The sequence below is a fragment of the Dendropsophus ebraccatus genome, chromosome 12, assembly GCF_027789765.1.
Source record: "Dendropsophus ebraccatus isolate aDenEbr1 chromosome 12, aDenEbr1.pat, whole genome shotgun sequence".
NCBI classification, from domain to species: Eukaryota; Metazoa; Chordata; class Amphibia; order Anura; family Hylidae; genus Dendropsophus; species Dendropsophus ebraccatus.
In genome coordinates this window covers 22,907,115-22,934,978 of record NC_091465.1, presented here as the reverse complement: position 1 = coordinate 22,934,978, position 27,864 = coordinate 22,907,115, and the positions used below count along the sequence as shown (strand labels likewise).

At 43.3% G+C, this 27,864-nt stretch overlaps 1 protein-coding gene across 1 annotated transcript; it reads right to left on the bottom strand.

Annotated features, from left to right (window-relative positions):
• Positions 1–1,955: 1,955 nt before the first annotated feature.
• On the bottom strand, positions 1,956–27,864 carry RIMKLA (ribosomal modification protein rimK like family member A). The gene is made up of 5 exons (XM_069946619.1): positions 27,373–27,864; positions 11,002–11,232; positions 7,597–7,683; positions 3,330–3,533; positions 1,956–2,395 (listed from the first exon to the last, which is right to left on the bottom strand). The coding sequence occupies exons 1-5, from the start codon at positions 27,533–27,535 to the stop codon at positions 1,956–1,958; spliced, it is 1,125 nt and encodes a 374-aa protein (XP_069802720.1). The 5' UTR covers positions 27,536–27,864.

Below are 27,864 nucleotides of genomic sequence, written 5' to 3'. Positions count from 1 at the left end.
AGGTAGTGGGTATTAAAATTGCATATATAACCAGAAATATATTCTCTCCAATCAGGTGGCGAGGGGCACTACCACACACATGATGGCCTCTGGCTGGATGGCCCTAGCCAAGGACAGATAAGGAGTGCTTGTATTTAAAGGGGTAAAAAGGGGTTTCAGAAAATTAGTAATTTACTTCTATTTAAAAAAAAAAAAAAAAAAAACTCCAGTCTTCCAGTACTTATTAGCTGCTGTATCTCCTGCAGGAAGTGGTGTATTTTTTCCAGTCTGACACAGTGCTCTCTGCTGCCACCTCTGTTCGTGTCAGGAACTGTCCAGAGCAACAGCAAATTCTCATAGAAAACCTCTCCTGCCTTAGACAGTTCCTGTCTCGGACAGAGATGGCAGCAGAGAGCACTGTGCCAGACTGGAAAGAATACATCACTTATTGCAGGACATACAGCAGCTGGTAATTACTGGAAAACTTGAGATTTTTTTTAAGACAGAAGTAAATTACAAATCTATATCACTTCCTGATACCAGTTGATTTCAAAGGAAAGATTGTTTTTGCCGTTATACCCCTTCAAGGATCTCTAACATTCTGGCACCTACAGGGCCACCATGACCAAATTAGCATAACCTCACCTCATATAATAGGGATCCCCCACTAGATATCATTGGAGAGACACAGGCACCATTCTCATAGTGGTTGAGATAGGAGTCAGGTGGGGTCTCTAAATTTTATTTACCAGCCTTAAAGTGTCACTGTCACAGTGTACAGGCGATTTTAAGAAACTTTGTAATTGGGTTTATTAGGCAAATATGCCATTATTTAAAAAGACTTTTCCCAGCCCCCCCCCCTTCTCTCTCTCATTGTCAGGAAATCTCAACTCTTTTACATCAGTCTAGCCCTGTTTAACCTATGGAGAGGGGAGAGGGGAGATTAGTCGCCAGCAGAGAGCAGAGAACAATGGATTACAAAGCGGGACCTGTGTGAAAGCCGGTATTCAGGGGTCAGAGAGTGCTGACTTCTGAGGAGATAGCCTGGTGATGTAGCTGTAAATTGACTCTTTGTTGTCCTGTTTTGGTGCCTCATCTCCCTCTGCCCTTCCCCTCTCCATAAGAGAACTATTAAGATGGGGGGGGGGGGGGGGGTGAGAGCTTCAAACTGCTTTTTCGTGATAAAAATGCATTTTTTGGTTAATAAATCCCAAATACAAAGTTTCTTAAAATGGCCTGTACTATTGATTTCTGCAAAAAAAACTATTTAAATGACGGTGACACTTTAAACTGGCCCTATCCATGACTTTTGCAAGGGCTTCATCCACAAGCCCCATAGCAGTTATAAGGGCTGTATCTTTGGCACATATTCAATATCATAGGACTTAGGTATCAAACTTGTGCCCCTCCAGCTGTTGTCAAACTACAATTCCCATCATGCCTGGACAGCCAAAGCTTTAGCTTTGGCTGTCCAGGCATGATGGGAACTGTAGTTTTGCAACAGCTGGCGGGACGCAAGTTTGACACCTTATGTCCTGGGATGATGACTACTGTCATCAACCCATAAAAACACTGAAATGTAACCCATGGCTTTTCAACCTCCTTCAATGTCCAATTTGACCCTATTCCTCTGGTGTCCTTGATATCATCATTATACATAGCACCAAAGGATGACAAGACTTAAATCCCCCCCAAACAATGACAGATATGATTGCTCATTGACCTCACTACTAAGAAAATCCTTCCCCTATATAAAGCCACTATGTATTCTACAGGTGCAAATAATAATTCCCAGCAGTAACATTGTTACCAGTGAGACACAAGGAAGCAGCAGAACTATTATTACGTATTCAGCACTAGAGCGCCTCAGAACCTATTGTTTTTTTTCCCGATAATTATTTGCAAGCCCCTTTTGAGCCGTGACGGCAACCGTGATTGGTAAGTGCATTCATTTACACGGGGAATGAAGAGGTAGTTTACTCTGCGGCATCATTACAGATTCTATCTGTCTGGATCGGGGGACTTGGCTTTGCTGCATTGATAGAATCCCTGATTTCCTTCCCATCAGGAACACTATTACTACTAGAGAGCGATCCGTCACTGGTGGCAGACGCGGGAGCCTTTGTCTCATTGATTTCGGGAGAGCTGGATGCTGCAGATAGCAGAGACATCTCTTCTGATGGCCTACTGGGGAGAAGAGATATTGCGTAATCTGCAATAATACCGGCCAGATCTAAATCACACGCCTGGTCGAATTCAGTAAAACCAACATTTGCATTAGCCTCACAAACCACGAACGACCCGTTATCCTTCAGGAGAAGGTCGATGCCGCATATGTCCATCCCTAGGATGTTTGACACTTGCATAGCTAACAATCTGCCTTGCTCACTCAGCGGGAAGGTGGTGCCCACGCCGCCTGGAACATAAAGAGAAGGGAGGTTAGGGTATAAAGCTTAGGCTGGGTTCACACTACGTTTTTTCATCCGTTTTTTGCAAAAAACGGATGTATTTGTGTGCATCCATTTTGATTTGTTTTTCCATTAACTTCAATCATAAAAAAATGGATCAAAACGCATCCGTTTTTTTAACAGACACAAAAGTAAGGTCAGCTATGTTTTTGTGTACATTAAAAAAAAACGGATCCATTTTGATGGATTTGATGGATGTATTTTTTATAATGGAAGTCAATGGAAAAACGGATCAAAACGGATGCACACAAATGCATCCATTTTTTTCATCTGTATGTGGCAAAAAACGATTGCAAAAATGTAGAGTGAACCCAGCCTTACTTGACATTACAAAAAATAAATAAATAAATAAATTCACACTTGCTGGGATTTCCCTCGTATTTTAGGCTTGTTCACATCAAACCGTGATGATTTTGCCATGGAAAGTGCCTCAAATTTTGCTTTAAAATTAGCGTGGTTTCACCTTAAAGTGTTACTCCAGCTATTTTTTTTCTATCAAATCAACTGGTGCCAGAGAATTGTAATATACCTATATTTAAAATAAACTCTAGTCTTCCAGTACTTTTCAGGTGCCGTATGCACTACAGGAAGTGATGTATTCTTTCCAGTCTAGAGAGCAGTAGAGGTTTTCTATGGGGATTTGCTGCTGCCCTCGACAGTTCCTGACACAAACAGAGGTGGCAGCAGAGAGCACTTTGTCAGACTGGAGAGAATCCACAACTTCCTGCAGGACATACAACAACTGATAAGTACTGGAAGAGTAGAGATTTTTAAATACTAATCTGTGAAACCAGCTGATTTGGTAGAAAAAAATTCCCTAGCAACTGGACTGTCAGACATGACTCTGACTATCATACTCCCCAAAGCTCCAGAATCTCTTACCCAAGCAGCAGTTACTCTGCATCCTGCCATCGGTGGAACATCTCAACATGGATCCTACCACGCGTCCTCCGACAATCACTACGCGGATATCTTTTCCATGGGACTCTTTTACGTACTTCTGAAACAGGTATGGAGCATCATGCCGCACTAGGTGAGATATGTCCATCAAATGGTGCTTATCCCGTGCAAGAAACACAGCTTTTCCTGGGAAACAGACAAAAACAGTGTTATACTGGGCTGTATACTGACAGAGGTGGCATACTGGGAAGCCATCAGCCAGGCTATTCTGAGAGTGATCTGATCCCTTGGATCTTGCACCATGGATTTCATATTCTCTTACCATCTTCTCCTTGTTCTTCCTGGTGTTTTTCTATGAGACGACACAACCAGGAATGACAACCGGTCTGTGTGTATTATATCTAAGCATCATTATTCCTTATTGGCGCTAACTACTATAACAAAAAAGAGGCCCACAATGGTCCTTGCTGTGTTTTTGAGCATTGTGAGTATTATATATGGAAATGATTGTAGGTTTTGTACGCTTCTGTTTTTTACACCAGGAAGAGTTGAATGAGATCTTATCTTCTATATTACTCAATACGCGGTGACTTATGTGTGCCGAATACAGCCCATTGGCACGCCGCTGACTCACTGCTGTGCTATATCCTCCATAACAGGATTAAGTATTACATGGTATTAGATTATTATTATTATTATTATTATTATTAACTTATAATTATTATTAACATTTTTTTCTTGTTTTATTAGACCTGGTAAGCTGTACTACTCACCCCTGTGGCATAGGCTTGGACTGGCTACAATGGGAGAATGGCAATGTCAGGTGACCACCTCTAGTTATACTCATTGTGTCGCTATGGCTGACTGGCCGAGCAAGTGGTGAGATGACAAAATATTAAGTCATCTTGCCACCTGCGTCTCAGGGTAGCAGTGGGCCCATCTTCTCCATCCTTGAGCCAGCTCCCTATGGCTATGTTGACATATAGTATTTCTGTCAGTCTTTTGTCAACCAAAACCAGGAGTGGGTTGAAAACACAGAAACTGTGTAAATATTTCTATTATAATTTTGCCCTGTCAGTTTCACTCCTGATTTGGGTTGAAAAAAAATACTGACAGAAATACTATGTGTGAACATAGCCTATGACAGGTGTGCTCCCTATCAGACTGCCGCTTCGTGTTGCAGGCATCTTCTTCACCTTTATGGCTCTTCCTACAGAAAAATCAAAGAATAATGGTTCTTTGAATGAGAGAAAAACTAAAATTGGCTGCAATGTTAAGGGCTTAACCTCATACCACAAGGGTCTTAGATAGTAGACCTATGACTTTTTATTACATCATGGTGATCGCATGGTCATTACCACTGTGCCCATTTCATCAATGACAGTAAGGGGCCTATTAAACGGGGCAATAATCTGCCGAATTAGGCTGGATTGGCAGATTATCAGCCAACGACGATCATCGGTTGATCATGTGTTTTGGTGCAGCCTAAAAATCATTGGTAGCCAACCAAGCATGGCCATGTGTAATAGCGATGTGGGGCCAATGGCTGATGACTCTGTAAAAAAAAAAAAAACTTTATACATACCTGTCCATGCTCCCCGGTGTTCCCCGCTCGCTGCCGCTGCTGAAGCTTCTACACCGGTCTTTGAAGTGACAGGCCAGTCAATGACTGGCCACGATGCTGTCCCATCTTAGCCTGTAATTGGCTGAGCGGCTTGTCACTTCAGAAACCAGCTCTGAAGTTCACGGGGAGCGGGCAGAAGCGAGAAGAACACCGAGGAGCATGGAGAGATAACGTGTATACTTTGTTACTGTATACAGTATAAATAAATAAATATATATATATCTGCTTTACTGCTGGTGCACTGATAACCCCTGACCTCTGCACGCACATTTTCCTTTCCTACTTTATTGCGCAGCTAGAGAACAGAGGTCAGAGGTTATCAGTGCAGTGAAGCACAGATATCTGTCTTCAGCATTTATTTATTTATTTGTATATTTATTTTATTTATTTATTTGTTTATTTATTTATATAAAAAGTAAACATTGGGTCACTTACACACTGCAGTACATAAGGGGTTAAGCAGAAGGACACGCGCCCTTACCTTCTCCCCCAGGCCCCCCTCCTGCATGGGCCCCATAGCAACTGCCTACCCTGCCTCTATGGTAGCTACGCCACTGCATGTAACAGGCTCAGTAAGTGAGCGCCGATCTAGCAGATCGCTTATCCAGAATATGCTGTAATATAGTTCTAAGAGCATGCATGTGCATGAGACCTAAAAGCTTTGGGGTGGTCCCCAGAATCAATTTCACTGATAGGCGCCAGGCCTATATCAGTCAGACAATGCCCTGATGCAGGGCTGAAGCTGGACAAACAAATCACTCGATGTTGGCATAGCGGCCCACCGATGTGTCAGATATCAAAGGAAAGATTGCAATGTGCCTAATCCTGTATACCAGAGGTGTCTGGCAGCTGCTTCTTCCTATTCCCATAAGATATACATGCACGCTCAGCTGCGTATAGCGGCTCTACAGCTGGATTGGATCACATTCTTCTCCGCTCCGAGTCAACTTGGAATAGATAACTTCTGAGTCGGCAGCAAAGTGGAACCGGATGTAAAGTCATCGTAGTGAGATTTAGGTCATGTGTATAGTCACCACCTATACATAACCTGTGCTGTGTAAATAAGTACAGCTACTTTATACATCCTCCAGTCCTGGATATTGGGTGGGAGCCCAGTACAGTATTGGGGTCCAGGATCTTCTGGCTATATACAGTCATGCAGACCGGGGGCACCTCAGAAGTCTGATCTTTTTGTTTTTTTTTAACCACTTATTTCTTTGATATGCCGCTGAGGTTCACTGCACTAGAAAATGTAAGTCTGCCCCTGGCAATTGCAATGAAATATTCATGTTCTGAGAGAACTATCAGGCATTAACAGTGAGCAATTAAATAGCCCCAGAACTGGGCACAAAGAGCCTGCAAAACCGCCCTCCGTGTCATCCCCAGGGTAAACGCAAAATAACAGGCAATATTTCACCTATAGTGCCTCTATATGAACCATCAAGGGGGGCGTCTGGTAAGGGGCACCCTATCACATAGCCAAGAGGAGATGACCTGCACAGGACCAGACATGAGCTGCTGGGGTTGTCCATGAAGGGGGGGGGTTCTTGTCATCAGATTACCCCAAGACCTGGTAGAACAACTTTCAGAGATGTGTGACGTCATTGCCAACAATCAATATGGCTGCCACTATAGCTCACACTGTGGTTGTCACCCAGTTTTCTATACCTAGTATCTAATTATGCTTTTAGAAAGTATGTTCTTTAACAAAGGGGATATAATATTGATGTCATATCTATGTATGATCAACACTATAATATATGATTGGTGGTCAACAGAATGAAGGGCTCAAGCAAGTGCAAGTTCAACTTCATTTATCTATCAGACACAGCTCTGTACATCCGCCTGTAATCATGCCCGGTTCCTTGGCTCACAGCAGCTCCACCCTATTCAAGTGATCAAGACTATCTGCAGTACCAAACACAACCACAACCAAATGTATGGCGCTGTGCCTAGGCTTACAATAAAGACAAAGGGGTTAAAGAGGTTATCCAACCTTAGAAAAACATGGCCACTTTCTTGCAGAGACAGCACCACTCTTGTCTCCAGGTCAGGTGTAATTTTTAGTCAAGCTCTATTCACTTCAATAGAACTGAGCTGCAAAACCCCAACCAAGCTGGAGACAACAGTGGTGCTGTCTCTGGAAGAAAGTGGCCATGTTTTCCTAACATTGGGTAACCCATTTAAAATGTTCCTGTCTTTTGAAAAATGTTTTGACATTACAGGGACACAAAAATGGTTTAGATTGTTTGGTAACTGGGATATCAGACCATGACAGATCATTAGAACAAGCCAGGAGAAGCACTTGGCTAAGCACTTCTCTCTGCCCATTCTAGCGAACAGTTGGGATCCTCTGTTATTCCTGTTAGAAATGTCTGAATAATGAACTGACAACCGGCTGTTACTTGTCAAAGGGGTGTGTCAGGGTCATATATATATATATATATATATATATATATATATATATATATATATATATAATTACAGAGGGGCTGCACAATACAGACTTCCAAGAAAAGATGATTTCATGCAGGATACAAGTACTTAATGCAGGTTTGATTCTGGATTGTTTGATTCTGGATTAAAGGAATTCCACTGTTAATTTTATAATAAATGACATAATACCTTGATGTCCTCGAGTGTTCTTCACAACGACTGGATACCCAAGAGGTTCCGCTGCATCTATCATTTTTGCAAATTCATCGTGTCCACCTGTCATGTCAAAAAGGCAACGTAAGAAGAAAAATACTTCAATAATGCACATACTGGCCCAAATGCAGGTGGACAGAGCCAAGTGTCCAATCCCATTTACTGATACTATTTATTATTTATACTCAAGTACCGTTCACATCAAGAGTAATGCCGGCCACACAATTTTTGATCCGGTCCTTGGCATTGATTATGGTATTGCTGGATCTGTCCGGTTTGACCACTCCGGTAGCTGATCTGCTAGTCACACCATTACTATGCAGAACGCTTTGGACTTTCGTCGGCAGACAGCCCTGTTTTAAAGGTAAATGCTATTTTTATATTGCAGAAGGAATATGTGTTCAGAGTAAAATACCGTCCTACCCTGGAATAAAAAGTAAGCAGAGTCCTTTGCAATGAACCTGTAATTCTGGTAAGAAGATCTTTTATGTTAGCACCAAGTCACCTAAACAGGATATATATTAGGTGGTGAACAATACATTTCAGCATACTTGGTTGCCCCCCACCACCTATAACCTGTGAAGACAATCAGAAATCCCTTCAAAGGGGTTCTCATACAGATATAGGCTATGTTCACACTACGTAAAAAAAAGAACAAGGCCGTATTTCATAACAAAGGCCGTATTTGCACAAAAATGGCCGTTATTTTGCAAAGTACGTATTTCACGTAGTGTGAACTCGGCCTAATAGAGGGAGATTTATCAAACATGGTGTAAAGTGAAACTGGCTCAGTTGCCCCTAGCAACCAATCAGATTCCACCTTTCATTTTCCAAAGAGTCTGTGAGGAATGAAAGGTGGAATCTGATTGGTTGCTAGGGGCAACTGAGCCAGTTTCACTTTACACCATGTTTGATAAATCTCCCCCATAATCCCTATTTGTTAAAACTCAAGCCCCAGTGCAAGTGATTAACTGTAATCTGCAGGGCAGCATGGTAGTAGGTGTACGGTTTTCCTGCAGCGCCACCACAGGACAAACTATGCATTACACAATGCCCATTCAAATCAATGGGTTGTTTGTATCAAAAAGGACAAGACAGGTCCTCCAAAGTGAGAGACACTCTTTATAACTGCTCTCCGAGAGAAAAGGATTATGAACAGATGAACCCATGACAGTCACTGTATGACTATGACTCTAAAGTAGAGAATTTACAGCTTTTCTGATTTATAATTTGCAACGCAGGTCAATTTCCACATGTCAGTTATGTAGATTTTTTTAATGTCTGGATGCCTATTTTTTTTCAAGATCTTTGCTTATGTTTTTAAAGTGTTAAAGGGGTACTCTGCAGATAAAAAATAAAATCTAATCAACTGGCATCAGAAAGTTATACAAATTTGTGAATTACTTCTATTTAAAAATTGCAAGTCTTCCAGTACTTATCAGCTGCTGTATGTCCTACAGGAAGTGGTGTATTCTTTCTAGTCTGATACAGTGCTCTCTGCTGCCACCTCTGTCTGGGACAACAACTGTCCAAAGGAGAAGGAGATTTGCTGCTTCTCTGGACAGTTCCTGACAGGGACAGAAGTGGCAGCAAAGAGCAATGTGTCAGACTGGAGAGAATACACCAATTCCTGCAGGACATACAGCAGTCGATATGTACTGGAAGACTTGAAATTCTTAAATAGAAGTAATTTACAAGCCTGTATAACTTTCTAACACCAGTAGATTAAAAAATTGTTTTCTCTGAAGTACCGCTTTAAAGGGAATCCGTCAGCTCCCGGGCACTACCTGAGGTGCTGACAGTCTGCTGTAGCTGGCAGCCCCCAGTGAGCATGGTGCCTTTTTGGTAATTTTCTGTGCAGCGGATTATGTACAATCTTATGTCTCCTACTGTCACAGAGCTGTTGTTCATGCAACACTTGTCATGCATCCTCCTCCCTCTTCATGAATAATCAATGCTGCCCGGCCTCCTGCTCGCTCTGCTGTCAGATTGCGGATCAGTCCTCTGTAGGCAGTTTATCTCTGAAAGAATCTCTCCTCCCTATTGTTTTAGAGCTGTGGTCTAGGGGTAACTCACCTGTATAGAGACCTGACAGCAGTTCATTCTCTGGTTTGAATCCCCTGATGGAAATTAAATAGATGTCTTTTTTTTTCTTCTCATTATTGTATCATTTTTAAGGCTATGTTCACACACAGTATTTATGCTCAGTATTTTGGTCAGTATTTTGCAACCAAAACCAGGAGTGGATTGAGAACACAGAAAGGCTATGTTCTCACACTGTTGAGCAGATAGCCGTCATTTAATGGCAAATATCGGACGTTGTTTTAAAAAAAAAACAGTAATTATTTGCCATTAAATGACAGCCATCCACTCAATTTCAACAGTGTGTGAACATAGCCTTTCAGTGTTTTCAATCCACTTCTGGTTTTGGTTGCAAAATACTGACCAAAATACTGAGCAAAAACACTGTGTGTGTGAACATAGCCTTAAAAATGATACAATAATGAGGAAAAAAAAGACATCTATTTAATTTCCATCAGGGCATTCAAACCAGGGAATGAACTGCTGGCAGGTCTCTAGACAGGTGAGTTACCCCTAGACCACAGCTCCAACACAAGAGGCAGGAGAGATTCTTTCAGAGATAACCTGCCTATAAAGGACTGATCTGCAATCTGACAGCTAAGCGAGCAGGAGGCCGGGCAGCATTGATTATTCATGAAGAGGGAGGAGGATGCATGACAAGTGTGGCACAAACAACTGCTCTGTGACAGTAGGAGACATAAGATTGTACATAATCCACTGCACGGAAAATTACCAAAAAGGCACCATGCTCACTGGGGGCTGCCAGCTACAGCAGACTGTCAGCACCTCAGGTAGTGCCCGGGAGCTGACGGATTCCCTTTAAGTATTCAGAGGACAGTAATGCCATGTGGACATACACCTATGTGGCCATACCTTTGTAATTTTCATGTGTTAGTGGGAACTGGAAATGTACTGAGCCGACAAAAAAATGAAACAGGAAAAATTCCAGTTTCGCACAGTTGTGACACCAGCAGATCCCTGAATTTCCATAATCCTGACCTTAGTGGAGGTCCAAGTGCTGTATACATAATATGGCCCATGATTCGGCCTTCATAGTTTAATGTGGGTCCTAGTAATGAAAGCCATACTGTCTGATATATATGGCATCCAATGGAGCAAGCTCTAATTCTGTGATGCAAATTCCATATACAAAAAAATACATAGTTTAGCATATTTTGTGACATGTAGAAATATCTTTGACATTGCACCATAACCCACACCTATAGGGGGATTTATGCATATGACAGCAGTAAATCCACCCCCATATGTGATATATTGAGTCCAGATACTATCACTTACCATAGGAGAAGGTATCTGGTAAAGGAATCCCATGGCCGGCTAATTCCTGAAATGTCCAGAACTTGTTAATGCAGTTTAGAATGGCTTGTGGGCGATTGATAAGACGGCAGCCTAACTTTTCAAGATGTCGCAAAACAGTTATATCACTATCGGATTGCACTGTAGGAGTCGGGACCCGGACCAGTATCACCTGAGGGTAAGCAGTCACAATCTTCTGGTTAATTTGCAAGCCTGGAACAGAATTTTATGAAAGATTAAATCCCAAAAAAACACAAGGGACCAAAATCATTCATCACCATGGACTCTAAACAATACAAGGGTTAACAAGAGCTATAGGTTTAGGCCAGGTTCACATTGGGGTAATACGTGGTTATACAGATGCAAAACCAGTGAGAAACTGGTTTTATTTGAAAAAAAAAAATAATGCCATTCTTTTATCACTATTTTTGGAGGTTTTTACAATGTTTTTGAAAAAAACATATGTCTTATTAAATAGAATGCATTTAAAAAAAAAGAAAGTGTCTCTGTATACTACCCACTCCTCACTGCGAGCATGAATCTCCCTCCGTAAGACGCAGAACATCTCCATGTTTTCTCGATAGCATAATAAAAACCCAATTAATTGAAAAGCAGCATCAATAAAAAATGTGCCACACTACGTGTCGCACTGCAGCCGGGACGGCACTGATGGCTTGTTATAGTCGGATGTGCGGTATTGCGGCAGTATACTGTGCGGCCATTTATCACACTGCTTGTCGCTGCTGTCGGACATAGGCTGTGCTGCCCACGGGCGGCGGTTTTGTTGCGGATTTGTTCCCAGTTTTGTTAAGATTTTCAAAATCGGGTGACCATAACTAAACTGCACTGGGTGAATAGAGCCTTACAGTCACACCAGCTTGTGTATCAGGGTGGTTTTGATCTCAGCTGCAATATGTGAGGTCTCACGTTGTGGGCGAAACCGCATTGTTTAACTTAAAGTGTCACTGTCGTTTAAATTATTTTTGCAGAAATCAATAGTCCAGGCGATTTTAAGAAACTTTGTAATTGGGTTTATTACCCGAAAAATGAATTTGTATCATAAAAAGCAGTTTGACACTCTCCCCCCTGTCCTTATGATTTTCTATGGAGAGGGGAGGGGTTGAGGGAGATGAGGCACCAAAACAGGACAACAAAGAGTTAATTTACAGCTACATCACTGGCTATCTCCTCTGAACTCAGCACTGACCTCTCTGACCTCTGAATTCTGGCTTTCACATAGCTCCCACTGTGTAATCCTTTGTTCTCTGCTCTCTGCTGCCGACTAATCTCCCTCCTCCCCTCTCCATAGGGCTCGACTGATGTAAAAGAGTTGAGGTTTCCTGATGATCCTGATGAGCAGTGTATGAGACAGAGGAGGGAGGGGGGGCATGGGGAAAGTCTTTTAAATGCAGATAATGGCATATTTGCCTAATAAACCCAATTACAAAGTTTATTAAAATCGCCTGGACTATTGATTTCTGCAAAAAATAATAAAAAATGACAGTGACACTTTAAAGGGAACCAAAAAAATGTTATGTAATCTATTGGCATCTTGTTACAGAGCAGGAAGAGAGCTGAGCAGATTGATATATATGTTTATGGGAAAAGATCAAGTATAACTTGTAACTCTCTGTTCTTAGGAGTCCAGTGGACAGTGTCAATCAGTGATAGGACTGCCCACTGGACTCCTAAACATGGAACGATTAAATATTTCAATCAATAAATGACAAATTACATTAAATCTTTTCTTACAACGATATATATCAATCTGCTCAGCTCCTCCTGTTCTACAACATGATGCTGGCAGATCAGACCATAGGTACAACGTGACATGTTCCCTTAAAGTCAATTTGAAAGCTACGGTGACTAGCAATCCAGGATGATTTCCGATGCACCTTGGCCACATTACATAAGAACCAAGACTGAAGGTCACACAGTAGCTGGCCAGATAAGATAATTCACCCAGGTGAGGAAACCTGGTTAAATAGCGGAGAAGGGGTCCAAGTCCCAAATATATTATGTAGATATTGCTCTGTTCACAAAGAATGTTACGTTATTTTGGTAAATGATGTCAATTCATTTTTTTACAGCAACACAAAAAGTGACGTTTCAGTCCATCTGGACCTTCTTCAGACACTGTAATTCGTAGAGAATACAATATAAGGCTATGTTCACATTTAGTATAAGACCGGCCGTTCCGTGACTGACCCAGCGCCGCTGAGTTCTGATGCGGGCGCATCCATGCGCGCCCGCATCAGAACTCCCCACTGCACGCTGTGGAGCATGCGGCCGGAGCCGCTCGCTCCATAGTGTGCACTGACAGGGTTTCTACGGCGTGACATGTCCGTTTTATACGGCGCCGCTAGGGATCCCGGTCGGTGTGTATACCGTGTGTTATACACTCCGGCCGGGATTCCCTCAGCCTGCAGCACAACGCAAGTACCGCACTAATCACGGCCGTTGCAACAGCGGCCATGATTAACGCAGAACTTGTGTTGAGTGGACATAGCCTAAAAAAACTAGAAAATAACTAGAAATTGACACTGAGATACAAAGGGAAAATATATATATATATATATATATATATATATATATATTTAGATGTTTTCCCTTTAAATTCAATAGGAAACAATGGTGTTTTTATGGACATATTTTAGACTTGTACAGACACACACACAGCGACTGGTGCACAGGTCACAAAGCATGCCTATAAAACTCTCCCATAGAAGTCAGTTGGGTCCCTACCAATCTATTGTTTTCTAATTTACGGGACGGCTGTGATATCAGCTGCCTGATCCTTTCTTTTCTCAAACAGGTAAGCAGCTGAAAGTGATGTCTGGCAGCAGCTTACCCCTAAAAATTAATGTGTATGGAGGTATCGAGTGAGATAGCTGTCTACTGAACAATGTTTGGTTGACAGCTATCACACGTGTTAGTCCAGGATAATATAGGGACACTGCAGGGATAATGGGGCTTAGTTTATGGTGTTCAGAGTTTAGAGTTCAGGGAAAGGTCTGGGGAAACTTAAAGAGGATGTACCACCTGGTACATCCTCTTTAACCTGCACCCACCTATCGAACAGTGCCGGGGGGAATTCCCTCCCCTGTATGATGCGGCTCCGTTCATTCTAAGGGAGCCGCGTCATACAGGGGGCGGGCCGACCTCCAGTGCTTGAGCACCGGCCGGTTCCCGTGCATAGAACAGCGCCGTGCACGGGAACGGGGCCTCGGTCTGAAAAACGGCTTCCCCGTGCTGGCGCCGTTCGATAGGTAAGTTCAGGTTAAAGAGGATGTACCAGGTGGTACATTCTCTTTAACCAAAAAATGTTTTCTTTCGAATCAACTGGTCCCAGCAAATGCCATAGATTTGTAATTTACTGCTATTAAAACATCTCCAGTCTTCCAGTACTTATTAGCTGCTGTATGTTCTGCAGGAAGTGGTTTATTCTTACCAGTATGACACAGTGCTCTCTGCTGCCACCTCTGTCCATATCAGAAACTGTACAGACGTACAACTGTACAGTAGCAAATCCACACAGAAAACCTATCCTGCTCTCCAGACTGGAAATAATACACCACTTCCTGCAGGACATACAGCAGCTTATAAGTACTGGAAGACAAGATTTTTTTTAATAGAAGTAAATAACAAATATCTGGTTATCCTTTTTTCTGGGTCTTTATCTAACAGCACAACATTAGCCTGTGATATCTCCAGATATATGTATCACCTTGATTCCCTTACGGCTCAGTGTCTACTCACAGCCATCAACAAACCTCCGCAGGCAGCATACTCTGGATGCCAAGTTAATAGATAGTACAAGTAAGTACAGAGAGAGAAGATATAATTATACATCCATTTCAGCTAAATACTTTAATGCGCTGCTTTTATATTGGCGGCGGACGTCCCATAAAATGTGCAGGGCTGCAAATAATGTCACTGGGAAGAGGTACAGTATAACCTGCACACGTAATGCACACTAGGCATGCTGCAAATACAGCCAAGGGCTGACTCATCCGCTCTTATCGGCCGCAATAAAAAGGAAATGTCAAACTAGGGCAGTGTGTCAAATGCCCAGCACAATGTACTACACCGACCCTGAGGACGTTACATATATACTCCACCTGGACAGGTGAGAGACCCCCAAAACTGACCCTCTACACCAGGGGTAGGGAACCTTGGTTGTCCAGCTGTTGCAAAACTACAATTCCCATCATGCCTGGACAGCCAAAGCTTTAGCTTTGGCTGTCCAGGCATGATGGGAGTTGTAGTTTTGCAACAGCTGAACAGCCAAGGTTCCCTACCCCTGTTCTACACACAGTGAGCTTGAATCTATTGCTGCCTGAGGGACTTTAAAGGGGGGCTGTCTGCCACATGGATGGTGCCTCATCTAACCAGAACACAAGAAAAGCTGCAGTTAGAGATAAGCGAACCGTATCTTATGAACCGAGATTCATTCCAAACTTTGCAAGAAGTTTGGTTCAGTAACGAGTACGTAAAGATGGTGGCTGTACAATTTAATTGACTTTACTGCTATGGTGGTCGGTCGACAAGCCCCAGTCCTTGTTAACTGAGTTGAGCAGGGTGGCCAAAATTATCTGGTTACAACCGCACTGCAAGATAGAGTACGTAGGCTTCTAGCAACTTTGTTCTATCCAGATCAGTTCCTTTTGTTTTAGGATACTGTCCTGCACCTTTAGAGATGTTCAACGGCGTGGGTTGGGGTGATCTCTGACTTGTCCTCTCTTGAGTGGTTTAGCACTGCATAGTTAGGATAAGTGCTCCTTAAAACAAAGAGTCTTTGGGGGAGATTTATCAAAGGGATTTAGACTGGTGCAAACTGCCCACAGCAACCAATCACAGCTCAGCTTTCCTTTTAGCACTGCCTAAAGCTGAGCTGTGATTGGTTGCTGTGGTAGTTTGCACCAGTCTAAATTTTACACCCTTTGATAAATCTCCCCCTTTGTGTTTCCCATGTAGATACACTACAGAAGAGCCAGGCTCCTGGCTATACTCTGCAGGAGACTCTGCTCTGTGTGTCTTGCCTCTACGAGAACCAGAGAAGAACTGACTAGTGTGGGTGTACACTTCCTCTCCTCATGTGACAACTTCCTACAGGGGGTTCAACGACTCCTGTGAGTGGTGGAGATGAGAGTGCAAAGAGAAAGGAAAATAGGGATAGGAGAAAAAGAAGAAGAGCTCTCATTGGTGCACAGATCAAAAACAAACAATACAAAACAACTACAGCTGTGCAATATACATAGTAGCGACATCTAGAGGCAAAACTTAGGCATAACTTCATTACCACCTTACTTAGAGTACAGGCTTTTGAGAGGGGTGTACAGACTAGAAATACCCAATACCACTGCTACATGGGGAAAAGAGCTGCAGGCTGTAATGCCGCCTTGATTCACCTCTCATCCCTTTCCCTGCTTGATTGATAGGAAGATGAATCCAGCTTACTTGTCTCACACTTGTCCACAATTTGTATGTGCAGCATAAGAACCAGATGGGAAACTGGGCTCAGGGCTGGAATCAGAGACAAGGACTGGAGGGGGAGTAAGGTGACATTATTGGTTGCGCCTCTTTGACACTTTAAAGTATTTTTCTACATCCTGGAAGCACAGATGGACATACTGTATATATATATATATATATATATATATATATATATATATATATATAATTCTCTCCATATATTCCTGTACTAGCGCAGCATGGATGTTCTGCTACTGAGGCCAAGTAAATGTGACACATAAACTTCCAACAAGTCTACTAGATCAAAAGCAAGATGGCAGCTTTTGACTCGCAGGCAAATGACTCTGGCTGGATGAGACGGAGAGCTGAGAGTATGTCTAACACTTCAGCTGCATACATAAGCAGCGCTGGAGAATATTCAGCACACAAGCTCAGAGGAAGAGACAAATCAGAGGTGACTGGTGAATGTGAGTGACCTCAGCTGCTTCAGAACCCGCAGGAAGGAGACAAGGACGTCCATGTCACTATGCCAGGGATCAGCTCTATGCACAGACTGGGGCTTGATGAAGAGTGTGCAGGGGTGGAAGGCACAAGCCTCTGCCTCACATAAGGAGACACTATTATAAATGACACGTGGCGGTTTGGGGGCCCAATACGGCGGGTGCACATCTGATTTGATGCATGGATCCAATAGATTAAATATAGTCTCCTCTACATGGACCATTGAAAGTGATGGATCTAGCAGAGGTATGCTGTACTATGTCATATTACCCGCCTCCCAACCTGTCAAAATATGTGTTGGATCAAATATAAGCTCGGCCTACAGACTTTGCACTCAGGCCCAGGAGCTTGACATTTTAATACTGCTCCAGGGTCTACACCGAGGGAGAAATTTATCAAACATTTATCAGAGATTTAAAAAACAGCCCCTGCGCTCCAGCCATCCTCCTGCCACACTCTCAATGCAGGGACACACATCAGATATAGATTCCTTTCAGCAGTGCAGCAATCAGCTGGGGTCAGAAAGTTATATAGATTTGTAATTTACATCTATTTAAAAATCTCAACTCTTCCAGTACGTATCAGCTGCTGTATGTGCTGCAGGAAGTGATGTATTTTTTCAGTCTGACAGAGCTCTCTGCTGCCACCTCTGTCCATGACTGGAACTGTCCAGAGCAGTAGCAAATCCCCATAGAAAACCTCTCCTGCTCTGGACAGTGGTGGCAGCAGAGAGCACTGTGTCAGACTTGAAAGAATACACCACTTCTTGCAGGACATACAGCAGCTGAAACGTATGGGAAGATTTTTAAGTAGAAGTAAATTACAAATCTATATAACTTTCTGACATGAATTGATTTGAAAAAATAAGTAAATAAATAAAAACTTCTCTGGATTGCCTGTTTATGTGCCAAAGAGGCAGTGATGAGCTACAGCATGCATGTCTCTTCCCTCCCCACCCCTTGAAGAAGCTGTAGGTTGAAGCATGAAAGGGTGGGGGAGGGAGAAGGCATGCATGCAGCAGCTGACAGTCTTCCTGCCATCTGAGCTCTCAGCATGATCTACAACTAACGGATTCTCCTTAATGTTCATTACAGGTATCATAATGCTCTCCCTAATCAATATAAGTTTCCAGAGTGATGACGCTAATGGAGTAAAGTGTGTGATATCGGTGACTTACTGTGCAGATCTACACAGAAAGACTGTAAACCAATGCAGAGGTAACAGCTTTCCTAGAGGCAAATCTGTAAAAATTTTGCTGACAGATGAATTTCCCACTAAGGAGCCGTATTTACTTCATATATATATATATAACTACGGAGGCTATTAGAGTGTTTCAGCCTCCATTATGTTATATGAGACACATAAGGCTCCGCAACAGGAAATATGGCCATTGGCGAAATGCTGGTGAAACAAATTTTTTAACATTTGCTCATCTCTAGCTCTTCAAGATGAATCCGGAATAGTAATACATTGTTAAATAGTCCTTGAAAGATTATGTTACACTGGGGGGAGGGGGTTAATATACAGTATAATATACAGGGGTTAATATACAGTATATATACAGTATATATATAACCTTTATATACATACTGTGTATACCTGTATATACCTTCTTCAGATATATAAGTGACAGGAAGAAGAAGAAGAAAGGCTGCAGCACTTCTAATATAAGTAATGGGGAGAATACGTTTATTGATGGAGATAAGGCGGTCGCTGACTATTTGAATAGTTACTTCTGCTCAGTGTTTTCAGAAGGCGGCCTTCACAATCACAGGATGGTTGGACACAGCATTGCCTCCAGCTATATGGGTTCGGCTCCAGTGTTTTCAGAGGCTGAAGTTGCAGAGGAACTTGCCCGTTTTAAGCTGAATAAGGCGATGGGTCCAGAAGGGATCCATCCCAGGGTTCTTAAAGAACTCAGATCTGTGATTGCTCCCCCCCTGACAGATATGTATAACCAATCCCTGCTAACAGGAGATGTCCCGGATGATTAGAGAACGGCCAATGTTATACCAATCCACAAGAAGGGGAATAGAGAAGAGCCCAGTAACTACAGGCCAGTGAGCCTGACATCTGTAGTAGTGAAAATGATGGAAACTCTTCTAAAAAAGAAGATAATGGATCACCTAAGAATCAACAATTTGATGGATCCAAACCAGCATGGCTTTACTGAGGGCCGATCATGTCAGACTAATCTCATTGATTTCTTTGATTATGCCACAAAAGTGATGGATGACGGTGGTGCTGTGGATATCACCTATCCGGACTTCAGCAAAGCTTTTCATACAGTTCCCCATAAAGAGCTGATAGAGAAGTTGGAGAAAATTGGACTTAATCCCTGGATAGTTCAATGGATTTGTGGTTGGCTGAAGGATAGATATCAGAGGGTTGTGGTTAATGGTGAATATTCCGAGCAGAGACTGGTTACAAGTGGTGTGCCACAAGGGTCTGTTCTGGGTCCTATTCTTTTTAATATGTTTGTGACATAGGAAAAGGGTTGGTAGGTAAAGTTTGTCTGTTTGCTGACGACACGAAAGTGTGCTGATATTCCTGGAGGTGTTAGTAATATGGAAAATGATTTAGCTTTGCTAGATAAGTGGTCCAAACAGTGGAAATTGAAGTTCAACGTTTCCAAATGTAAAATAATGCACTTGGGGAGGAGGAATCCTCTATCCGAGTATCACATCAGCAGTACTGTGTTGGAAAAGACTTCAGAAGAGAAGGATTTAGGGGTAATGATTTCTGACAGCCTTAAAATGAGTCACCAGTGCAACCAGGCGGTGGGGAAAGCAAATCGTATGCTGGGCTGTATATATAATGGTGTGCTGGGCTGTATATATAATGGTGTGCTGGGCTGTATATATAATGGTGTGCTGGGCTGTATAGCTAGAGGTATAACCAATAGGAAGAGGGAGATTGTGATCCCGCTGTATAGAGCTCTGGTGAGGCCACATCTGGAATACTGTGTCCAGTTCTGGAGACCTCACCTAAAAAAGGATATTGATAAAATAGAATGGGTCCAAAGACGGGCTACAAAAATGAGGGAGGGTGTGAGGCATAAACCATATCAGGAAAGACTTAAGGATTTGAATCTGTATAGTCTGGAGGAAAGAAGGGAAAGGGGGGACATGATTGAAACCTTTAAGTATGTTAAAGGACTACATAAGGTTCAAGAGGGGAGTGTTTTTAGTAAAAAATTAGTAAAAAACTGAAGAACTCAAGAACAAGAGGACACAGTGAGAGGTTAGTTGGGGGAAAGATCAGAAGCAATATAAGAAAATATTATTTTACTGAAAGAGTAGTAGATACCTGGAACAAACTTCCAGCAGAGGTGGTTGGTAAATCTACAATAACAGAATTTAAACACACCTGGGATAGACATATATCTATCCTAAGATAATAAGAAAGAAAATACTAAAGGGGCAGACTAGATGGACCCAGTGGTCTTTTTCTGCCGACAATCTTCTATGTTTCTATGTTTCTATATACATTACATTACTTATCCTGTACTGATCCTGAGTTACATCCTGTATCATACTCCAGAGCTGCACTCACTATTCTGCTGGTGGGGTCACTGTGTACATACATTACATTACTTATCTTGTACTGATCCTGAGTTACATCCTGTAATATACTCTAGAGCTGCACTCACTATTCTGCTGGTGGCGGTCTTTGTGTACATACATTACTGATCCTGAGTTACATACTGTATTATACCCCAGAGCTGCACTCACTATTCTGCTGGTGGGGTCACTGTGTACATACATTACATTACTGATCCTGAGTTACATCCTGTATTAGGGCGGGTTCACACAACGGAATTCTCGCGGACAATGTCCACGGAATTCCGTCAGCTGTCCGCCCGCACCGGCACGCGCTTTTCCGCCGGCTCCATAGACACCATTCTATGGGCCGGCGTATTCCGTGATCCGCTAAAAGAAGTGACATGACACTTCTTTCAGCGTATAGCGGAATACGCCGGCCCATAGAATGGTGTCTATGGGGCCGGCGGAAAGGCGCCCAGATGTGCGGGCAGACAGCTGATGGAATTCCGCGGACATTGTCCGCGAGAATTCCGTAGTGTGAACCCGCCCTTAGGCTGGGTTCACACCTGATCATTGGGGGTCTGATAGCCAAGCTCTCATCTCTCTCACCTGACCACCCACACATATGCATGCTCAGCATGGGGAAGCATGCACGTGTTCTGACATAGGATAGAGGAGTAAGCAGCCACTCCAGTATAAGAAGCAGAGCTGGATGGACCTATAGCTTTAAAAGCCATATAATACATCCCTATCTCTATAGGATATAATGTAATAGCAACAAGCCAGGACAGCTCCCCAGCACCGCCGCCAAAAGAATAATCGTGTTATAGAAACATCTCGCACTGAACGCCTTTAATTCATTCTGTTAATTGCTTGAGTACATTGTAAGCAAGGATGGGGATGGCTCCACTAAGTGCCAGCTGCCTGGAGTTTTATGCTGAGCTCAGCATTTATAATGAAGTGAATAAGAGAATGAAATCAGGAGCGTATTCACACCGTGCAGTCACATCACACTTCTCTTACTGCAAACAAATACAGTAGTGATATTATTGCACCATGTAAATACAGTGTATCATGGTCCTGAGTTCCATTGAAATATCTATAATATACCATGTGTCATATATAATACCAGTGTGGTAGGGGATCCTGGGGTCATCAAAATATTAGAATGTGTAATAATTTATTTCAAGGGGTACTCTGGCCAAAAGTTTTTTTTTTTTTGTTTTTTTTTTAATCAACTGGTGTCAGAAAGTTATATAGATTACTAATTTACTTTTATATAATAATCCAGTACTTATCAGCTGCTGTATGTCCTTTCCAGTCTGACACAGTGCTCTCTGCTGCCATCTCTCTCCATGTCAGGAACTGTCCACAGCAGGAGAGGTTTTCTATGGGGATTTGCTGCTGCTCTTGACAGTTCCTGACATGGACAGAGGTGGCATCAGAAAGCACTGTGTCAGACTAGAAAGAATACACCCCTTCCTGTGGAACATACAGCGGCTGATAAGTACTGGAAGATTTGCGAGTTTTGAACAGAAGTAAATGACAAATCTATATATTTTTTTTTTCTGCATGTCTCGTTAAAAATGTAAACAGTTAAAAAGTCTAAACTTAAGGCAGCAGATTGATTCGGAATATCTTGAAATTTATAGGTTAAAATCCTTACTCATTCTGGGATTAGGAGTCCAGTGGGCGGTGCTAATTAGTGACTGACAGCTATCTCTGTGTGCATTCTTATACACGACAGGATGTCAAGCATTAAAGTTCCTCTAGACTTTTATTATCATCATGGGCATGTTAAGGCTGTATGACTGGAGTCAGTATCGTCACGTGCGGAAATATTATCATAACCACACAGTGAATGGTGTAAACATAGGAAAATACCAAGGGGGAGATTTATCAAACATGGTGTAAAGTGAAACTGGCTCAGTTGCCCCTAGAAACCAATCAGATTTCACCTTTCATTTCTCAAAGACTCTTTGGAAAATGAAAGGTGGAATCTGATTGGTTGCTAGGGGCAACAGAGCCAGTTTCACTGTACACCATGTTTGATAAATCTCCCCCCTTAATATCAGAATTGTCATTTTTTGGTCTCATCCTATAGTTATAGGGTCAGAAAATGGCAATTATTATTTTTCTAGTCAATTTTACTGCGGAAAGAAAGTCATAAAAACGGACAACAGAAAGTGCTGCCATATTGGATGCAACAGTAGGATGAGCCTATAGGACGCATTCTGGCTGCCAATCTTATTGAAGTCGTCTCTGGGACTTCTCCTACAGCCGTGGCCGGGGTTCAGCATTACGCTTGTTACTCTGCGGTTTTTACAGGAAGTTCGGTTACTGATTAATTAAACTTGTCTGGTAATAAAAGCAGAATATAGATCCAGAAGCGTGACACATCGGGACCGTGACGAATACGACTTCTTTGCCAGTTACTATTGTTAATTATGAGGATCTAATCCAGCAATGTGAGCCAGATTTATGTGTTTTGTAACATGATAACACTGAAAGGGACATAAAGTTTCCAGCACCCCCTGTGCCCCCTTTGTTGTTTGCTCATGCACATTCACTCACGACTCTGCCTGGATGCATAGGGACTGAGCTGTAGTACCAGGCACGGCCACAGATATATGTATGGCACTGTTCCCATTAACAATAAATTCTTTTGGATGAATGATTGGGGCCCAAGCCCATCACCATACTATAAAACATGGTCTGAAAGAGAATAGAGCGGAAACCTTGTCCATACTGCCCTTTTAATATTGATAGATTAGTGCTGCAACGCTAAGATGAATCCCGTGCTCCATGTGTAAATCAGTGGTCTGGTTCTGGATATATTCCCCTAAAACATTATACAGTATGTAAATTAGCACACCCCCCACCACCACCACCACTTTGTCAGTAATCATGATGACTCAGGCTATAAGGGAGGTCACTGCTTAGTCTTCATGAATATTGATAAGGTGGGCAAGCTGGGAAAGTGGTGCACTGGGGATGCTGGGACCACCTGCAGTGCACCAAAAAGCTCATCTACAAATGGAGCAGGACAGAACTGAAACACTACAGCAGGGGTAGGGAATAGAGATGAGTGAACCTTGAGCATTCGCGAGTCGATCCGAACCCGAACTTTCGGCATTTGATTAGCGGTGGCTGCTGAACTTGGATAAAGCCCTAAGGCTATGTGGAAAACATGGATATAGTCATTGGCTGTATCCATGTTTTCCAGACAACCTTAGAGATATATCCAAGTTCAGCAGCCCCAGCTACTGAAATGCAGAACGTTCGGGTTCGGATCGACTCGAACCCAAACCCAGTTCGCTCATCTCTAGTAGGGAACCTTCGGCCCTCCAGCTGTTGCAAAACTACAACTCCCGTTATGCCACCATAATGAGCCAGATTAAATATTAGTGAATAGAGATGAGCGCAGCTCGAGCATGCTTCAGTTCGTCCCAAACCATGAGTCTCAGCATTTGATTACCGGTGTCTGAAGAAGTTGGATGTAGCCATAAGGTTGCCTGGAAAACATGGATACAGCCATAGGCCATAGGTTGTATCCATGTTTTCCAGAACTCCCCAGCACTGCATCCATTGTCTTCCTGGAAGATCCCCAATGCCGCATTGGAGACAATCAGTATAATATACAAGGGTGGATTCATGCTGATTGTCTTCTCTGTGGTGAATGGGATGTTCAAGGAAGACAATACAACATGTCACAAGGCTGAGCCAAAACCAGAAGTGGATTCAAAGTAATGAGTAAAATAAAGGAAGCACTTATATGTCTCCTACCCACTGGATCCACTCCTGGATTTGGCTCATAAACTGCAGTGGTAGTTTTCCAAACAAAACTGCCATATGTGAAACCAGCCTACAAAAGTCGGACACTGGTTGGAAGAGCATGACCAAGACCTCCAAGTCTTAGGGCTCTATCGGCCCGATTTGGCCGATTATTGCTCCGTGTAGTAGCGACAACGATCAGCTGATCTTTTTTTAGGCTCAGACCTAAAATAAAGATGCGCAGCCGACTATTCAACAAACAGTAGACATTACCTCCCACGTTCCCAGTCTTCTCCAGCACTCTGCTTCCTCCCCGATTCCGTGCGCTGCAGCTTAAGAGAGGCCTGTCTGAGCTGACAGGCTGTTTAGCCAGTGACTGACCGGGACGCCCGCTGCCAGTGAGTGGCTGGACGGCCTGTCAGCTCAGACAGGCCGCTCTTAAGCTGCAGCCAACAACCTTGGACAAGAGATATTCACTGAGAACTTTCAGTTTTGCTTAAAGGGGTATTCCCCCCAAAATTATTTTTGCATTAATACGCTGCCCACCCGTAGCTTTCCATCTTTCCAATATACAGTTATTAAGGATTCTGCACAGTTTTGCTGTTATCCAGCTGCATTCACCTCCACGGATTGCAGAGAATCATCAGACCTCAGTCCACACCGACACGCTCCCTGCTCCTGGCCCCCACCCTCCGTGTCGGCATCACGTGTCCTCAGTCCCAGCACAGTGAAGTGACTGAGAACACTGATGCGGTGGCTGCTGTTAGAGAGGGTGACAGTGATCTGCATCCCTCTGTAACAGCAGCCACCCGGTCACCCCAGCCCAGAGCTCACCCCCTGTGTCCAGAGCCTCCTGATGCACCATCCAGCTCTGCTACTTCACCATCATCAGGCAGAAGCATTGCATGATGGGAAATGTAGTTTCCTATCTTGGATATAGACCATGTTTTAGAAAAAGTTGTAACTCAGGAACGACAGCAGCTAGAAAGATGGGAGACGGCTCAAAATACTCAGGGGGACTTGGTGAGTAAGGCCAGCTAGGTTTGGGAGCATTACATTTTTTTAGCTCTTGGGGGGAATACCCCTTTAAATGGTGCTATTTCCACGCCATATTTTTCTGATATGCCAAAATTGATGCAATTGTGATGCATAGGGTAAAATCCACAACTAATTCTTAGCAAATCCACATCCAAATTTAGCATCAGATTTGTCTGTGATATAAAATTACCTCATGATTGAATTTACCCTGAAGAAGCTGAACAGCTACCCTGCTAACGGATGAGACCTCCCTATCACTTATTCATGGCCTATTCTCAGAATGAATAGAGGACGGAGTGATTCGGATCACTTGACAGAAAATCTGCTGTGAACAGGAAAATACCTCGAAAGGCTGGAGCTATATGGCGTCTTTCTCTACCACATCGGTTGCATGGCCCAAGATTGCCAAGTCAGCTCCAAGATTATGCTGCATTGCAGCTCATGTAAGTGGATGGGGTCGTGTTGCAACCCACATGTGGCTGCCACCCTACACTAGCAACAAATCTATCCAAGATGGATTTTTGGCTACAGTCACTGCCACATGCAATACGACCACATTCACTTACCAACATGACCCTGGAGGGTGACATGGCATCTCATCACCTCTATGTCACCATGCAGCCCCAACCTGTCCTCACTACCTGTATGTCACCACCGAACCCAACAACCACTAAAACCTGCCCCAAGACATCATATATTTAGTGCAGTAATATCAGACACACTCACTTCCTTGCAAGCAATATGAACATGACCTATTGAGTTCTAAGGGAGACTGTTGTGGGCATGCTTTGTGACATGTGCAGGGATCACTGGACAGGAGTAGGAGCTGTGCTATTGTCAGTGGTACGATCCCCTAAATTAAGTTATCTTCCAATGTTACCCTGCCTACTGTACAAAGCGCAAGCTTAAAGGGGTTATCCAGTGCTACAAAAACATGGCCACTTTTCCCCCTCTTGTCTCCAGATTGGGTGGGGTTTCAAACTCAGTTCCATTGAAGTAAATGAAGCTTAATTGCAAACTGCACCTGAACTGCAGACAAGAGAGGGGGAAAAGTGGCCATGTTTTTGTAGCGCTGGATAACCCCTTTAAAATGTGGCTAATAATATACAAAGAATAACATCAAAAAATAAAATTCTATATACGTTTAACATAACAACTCGATCTGAACAATTTCGATGAACGTCCCCTTTAAGCCGTGCAGGTTAATTATAGTAGAGAAAAATCAATCTGCTACAATGTAGAATACCGAACGTAAGTATTACTTATCAATAACAGATGATATGATCATGTGACATCCTAGGTGTATCGAGGGAGCGGTGTGATATAAGCTCCCCCCTCGCATTCTAACATTGCAGAATCCATAGAGAGGGGGAAGCCCTGTGTAGATTCCCACGTCTCATAGGGATCGGGATGGGGCCAACTTGGTTTAGGGATGATCTCTATAGAATAGAAGAATAAGAAGCATAAAAATAATCTACACTTAGTATTTGTATAGACTTACTTTACCTGGGACACTTAGCTACCCTGTACCTTGTATATAAATACCCCCCTCCTTCCCAACTGCCCATTTGCCCCCGCCAGACCCTGCTCTATTTATGTACAGGGTAACAAATGTGTAACAGCATCACACCAGAGGACAATGTTACATATTAAACCAAGTGCACAGCCTGGAGGACCGGCTGTAGCCAGCTTATGGCTGCATTCACACCTGACAGATTCCTCCGACTATGAGTTTCAAGGTAAATGAGCAATTTCTGCAACCAAATCTACCGAGTGTGAATGCAACCTAAGGGTACGTCCCCATGTAACGGATACATTGCAGGTTTTCACTTTCCCATGTGAACAGACCCTTATAGCCGAGACGTCCGTCATTAAGAGTTTCACAAGTAATAATAGTCAGCTGACTTCCAGGAAGACTTTATTTCAGGACTGAGAAAGATTCCAGATGCCCCCACCCCTCCTGCAGGGCAACAAGCAGGGGGTATCCATGCCCTCTAGAGAGAAACCCCATAGCTCTTACCCAGCTTGCCATCAATGACAGTGAGGGCCATCTGATCCATGAGGACCAGGGTGAAGTCCAGCCGGTGATGTTGGCAGCGCTGCCTCAGTGCTTCCAGGATGTGCATCTGAGGATAGTCCTCCAGGATCTTCCTGTCAGTCAGGAGCCACAGCTGGGAGCACATGGTGGAGGCAGCCAGGACAAAGCAGGAGGGGGCACAGCAAGGTCAGCAGCAGCAGCAAGGCCAAGGTGCAAGCAGCTGGGAGAAGAGCAGCCCAGTGCCCAGCAGCCATGCACCATACAGACACCTAGAGAGGGGGGCTGGGGAGCCACACTCCACCATGCAAGATGCAGTGGGCAAACCCCTTGATGCAATCACAATGGGCGGACCCTGCCCAGATCCAAGGCGAATCCCATCCCTGCCTCTCCCTGCACACGTGTCAGCACTTCATGGATCCCCGGGATCCAGTCACCTGCAGCAGCTCTCCGAGGGATCCAGCGCTGCAGACAAGG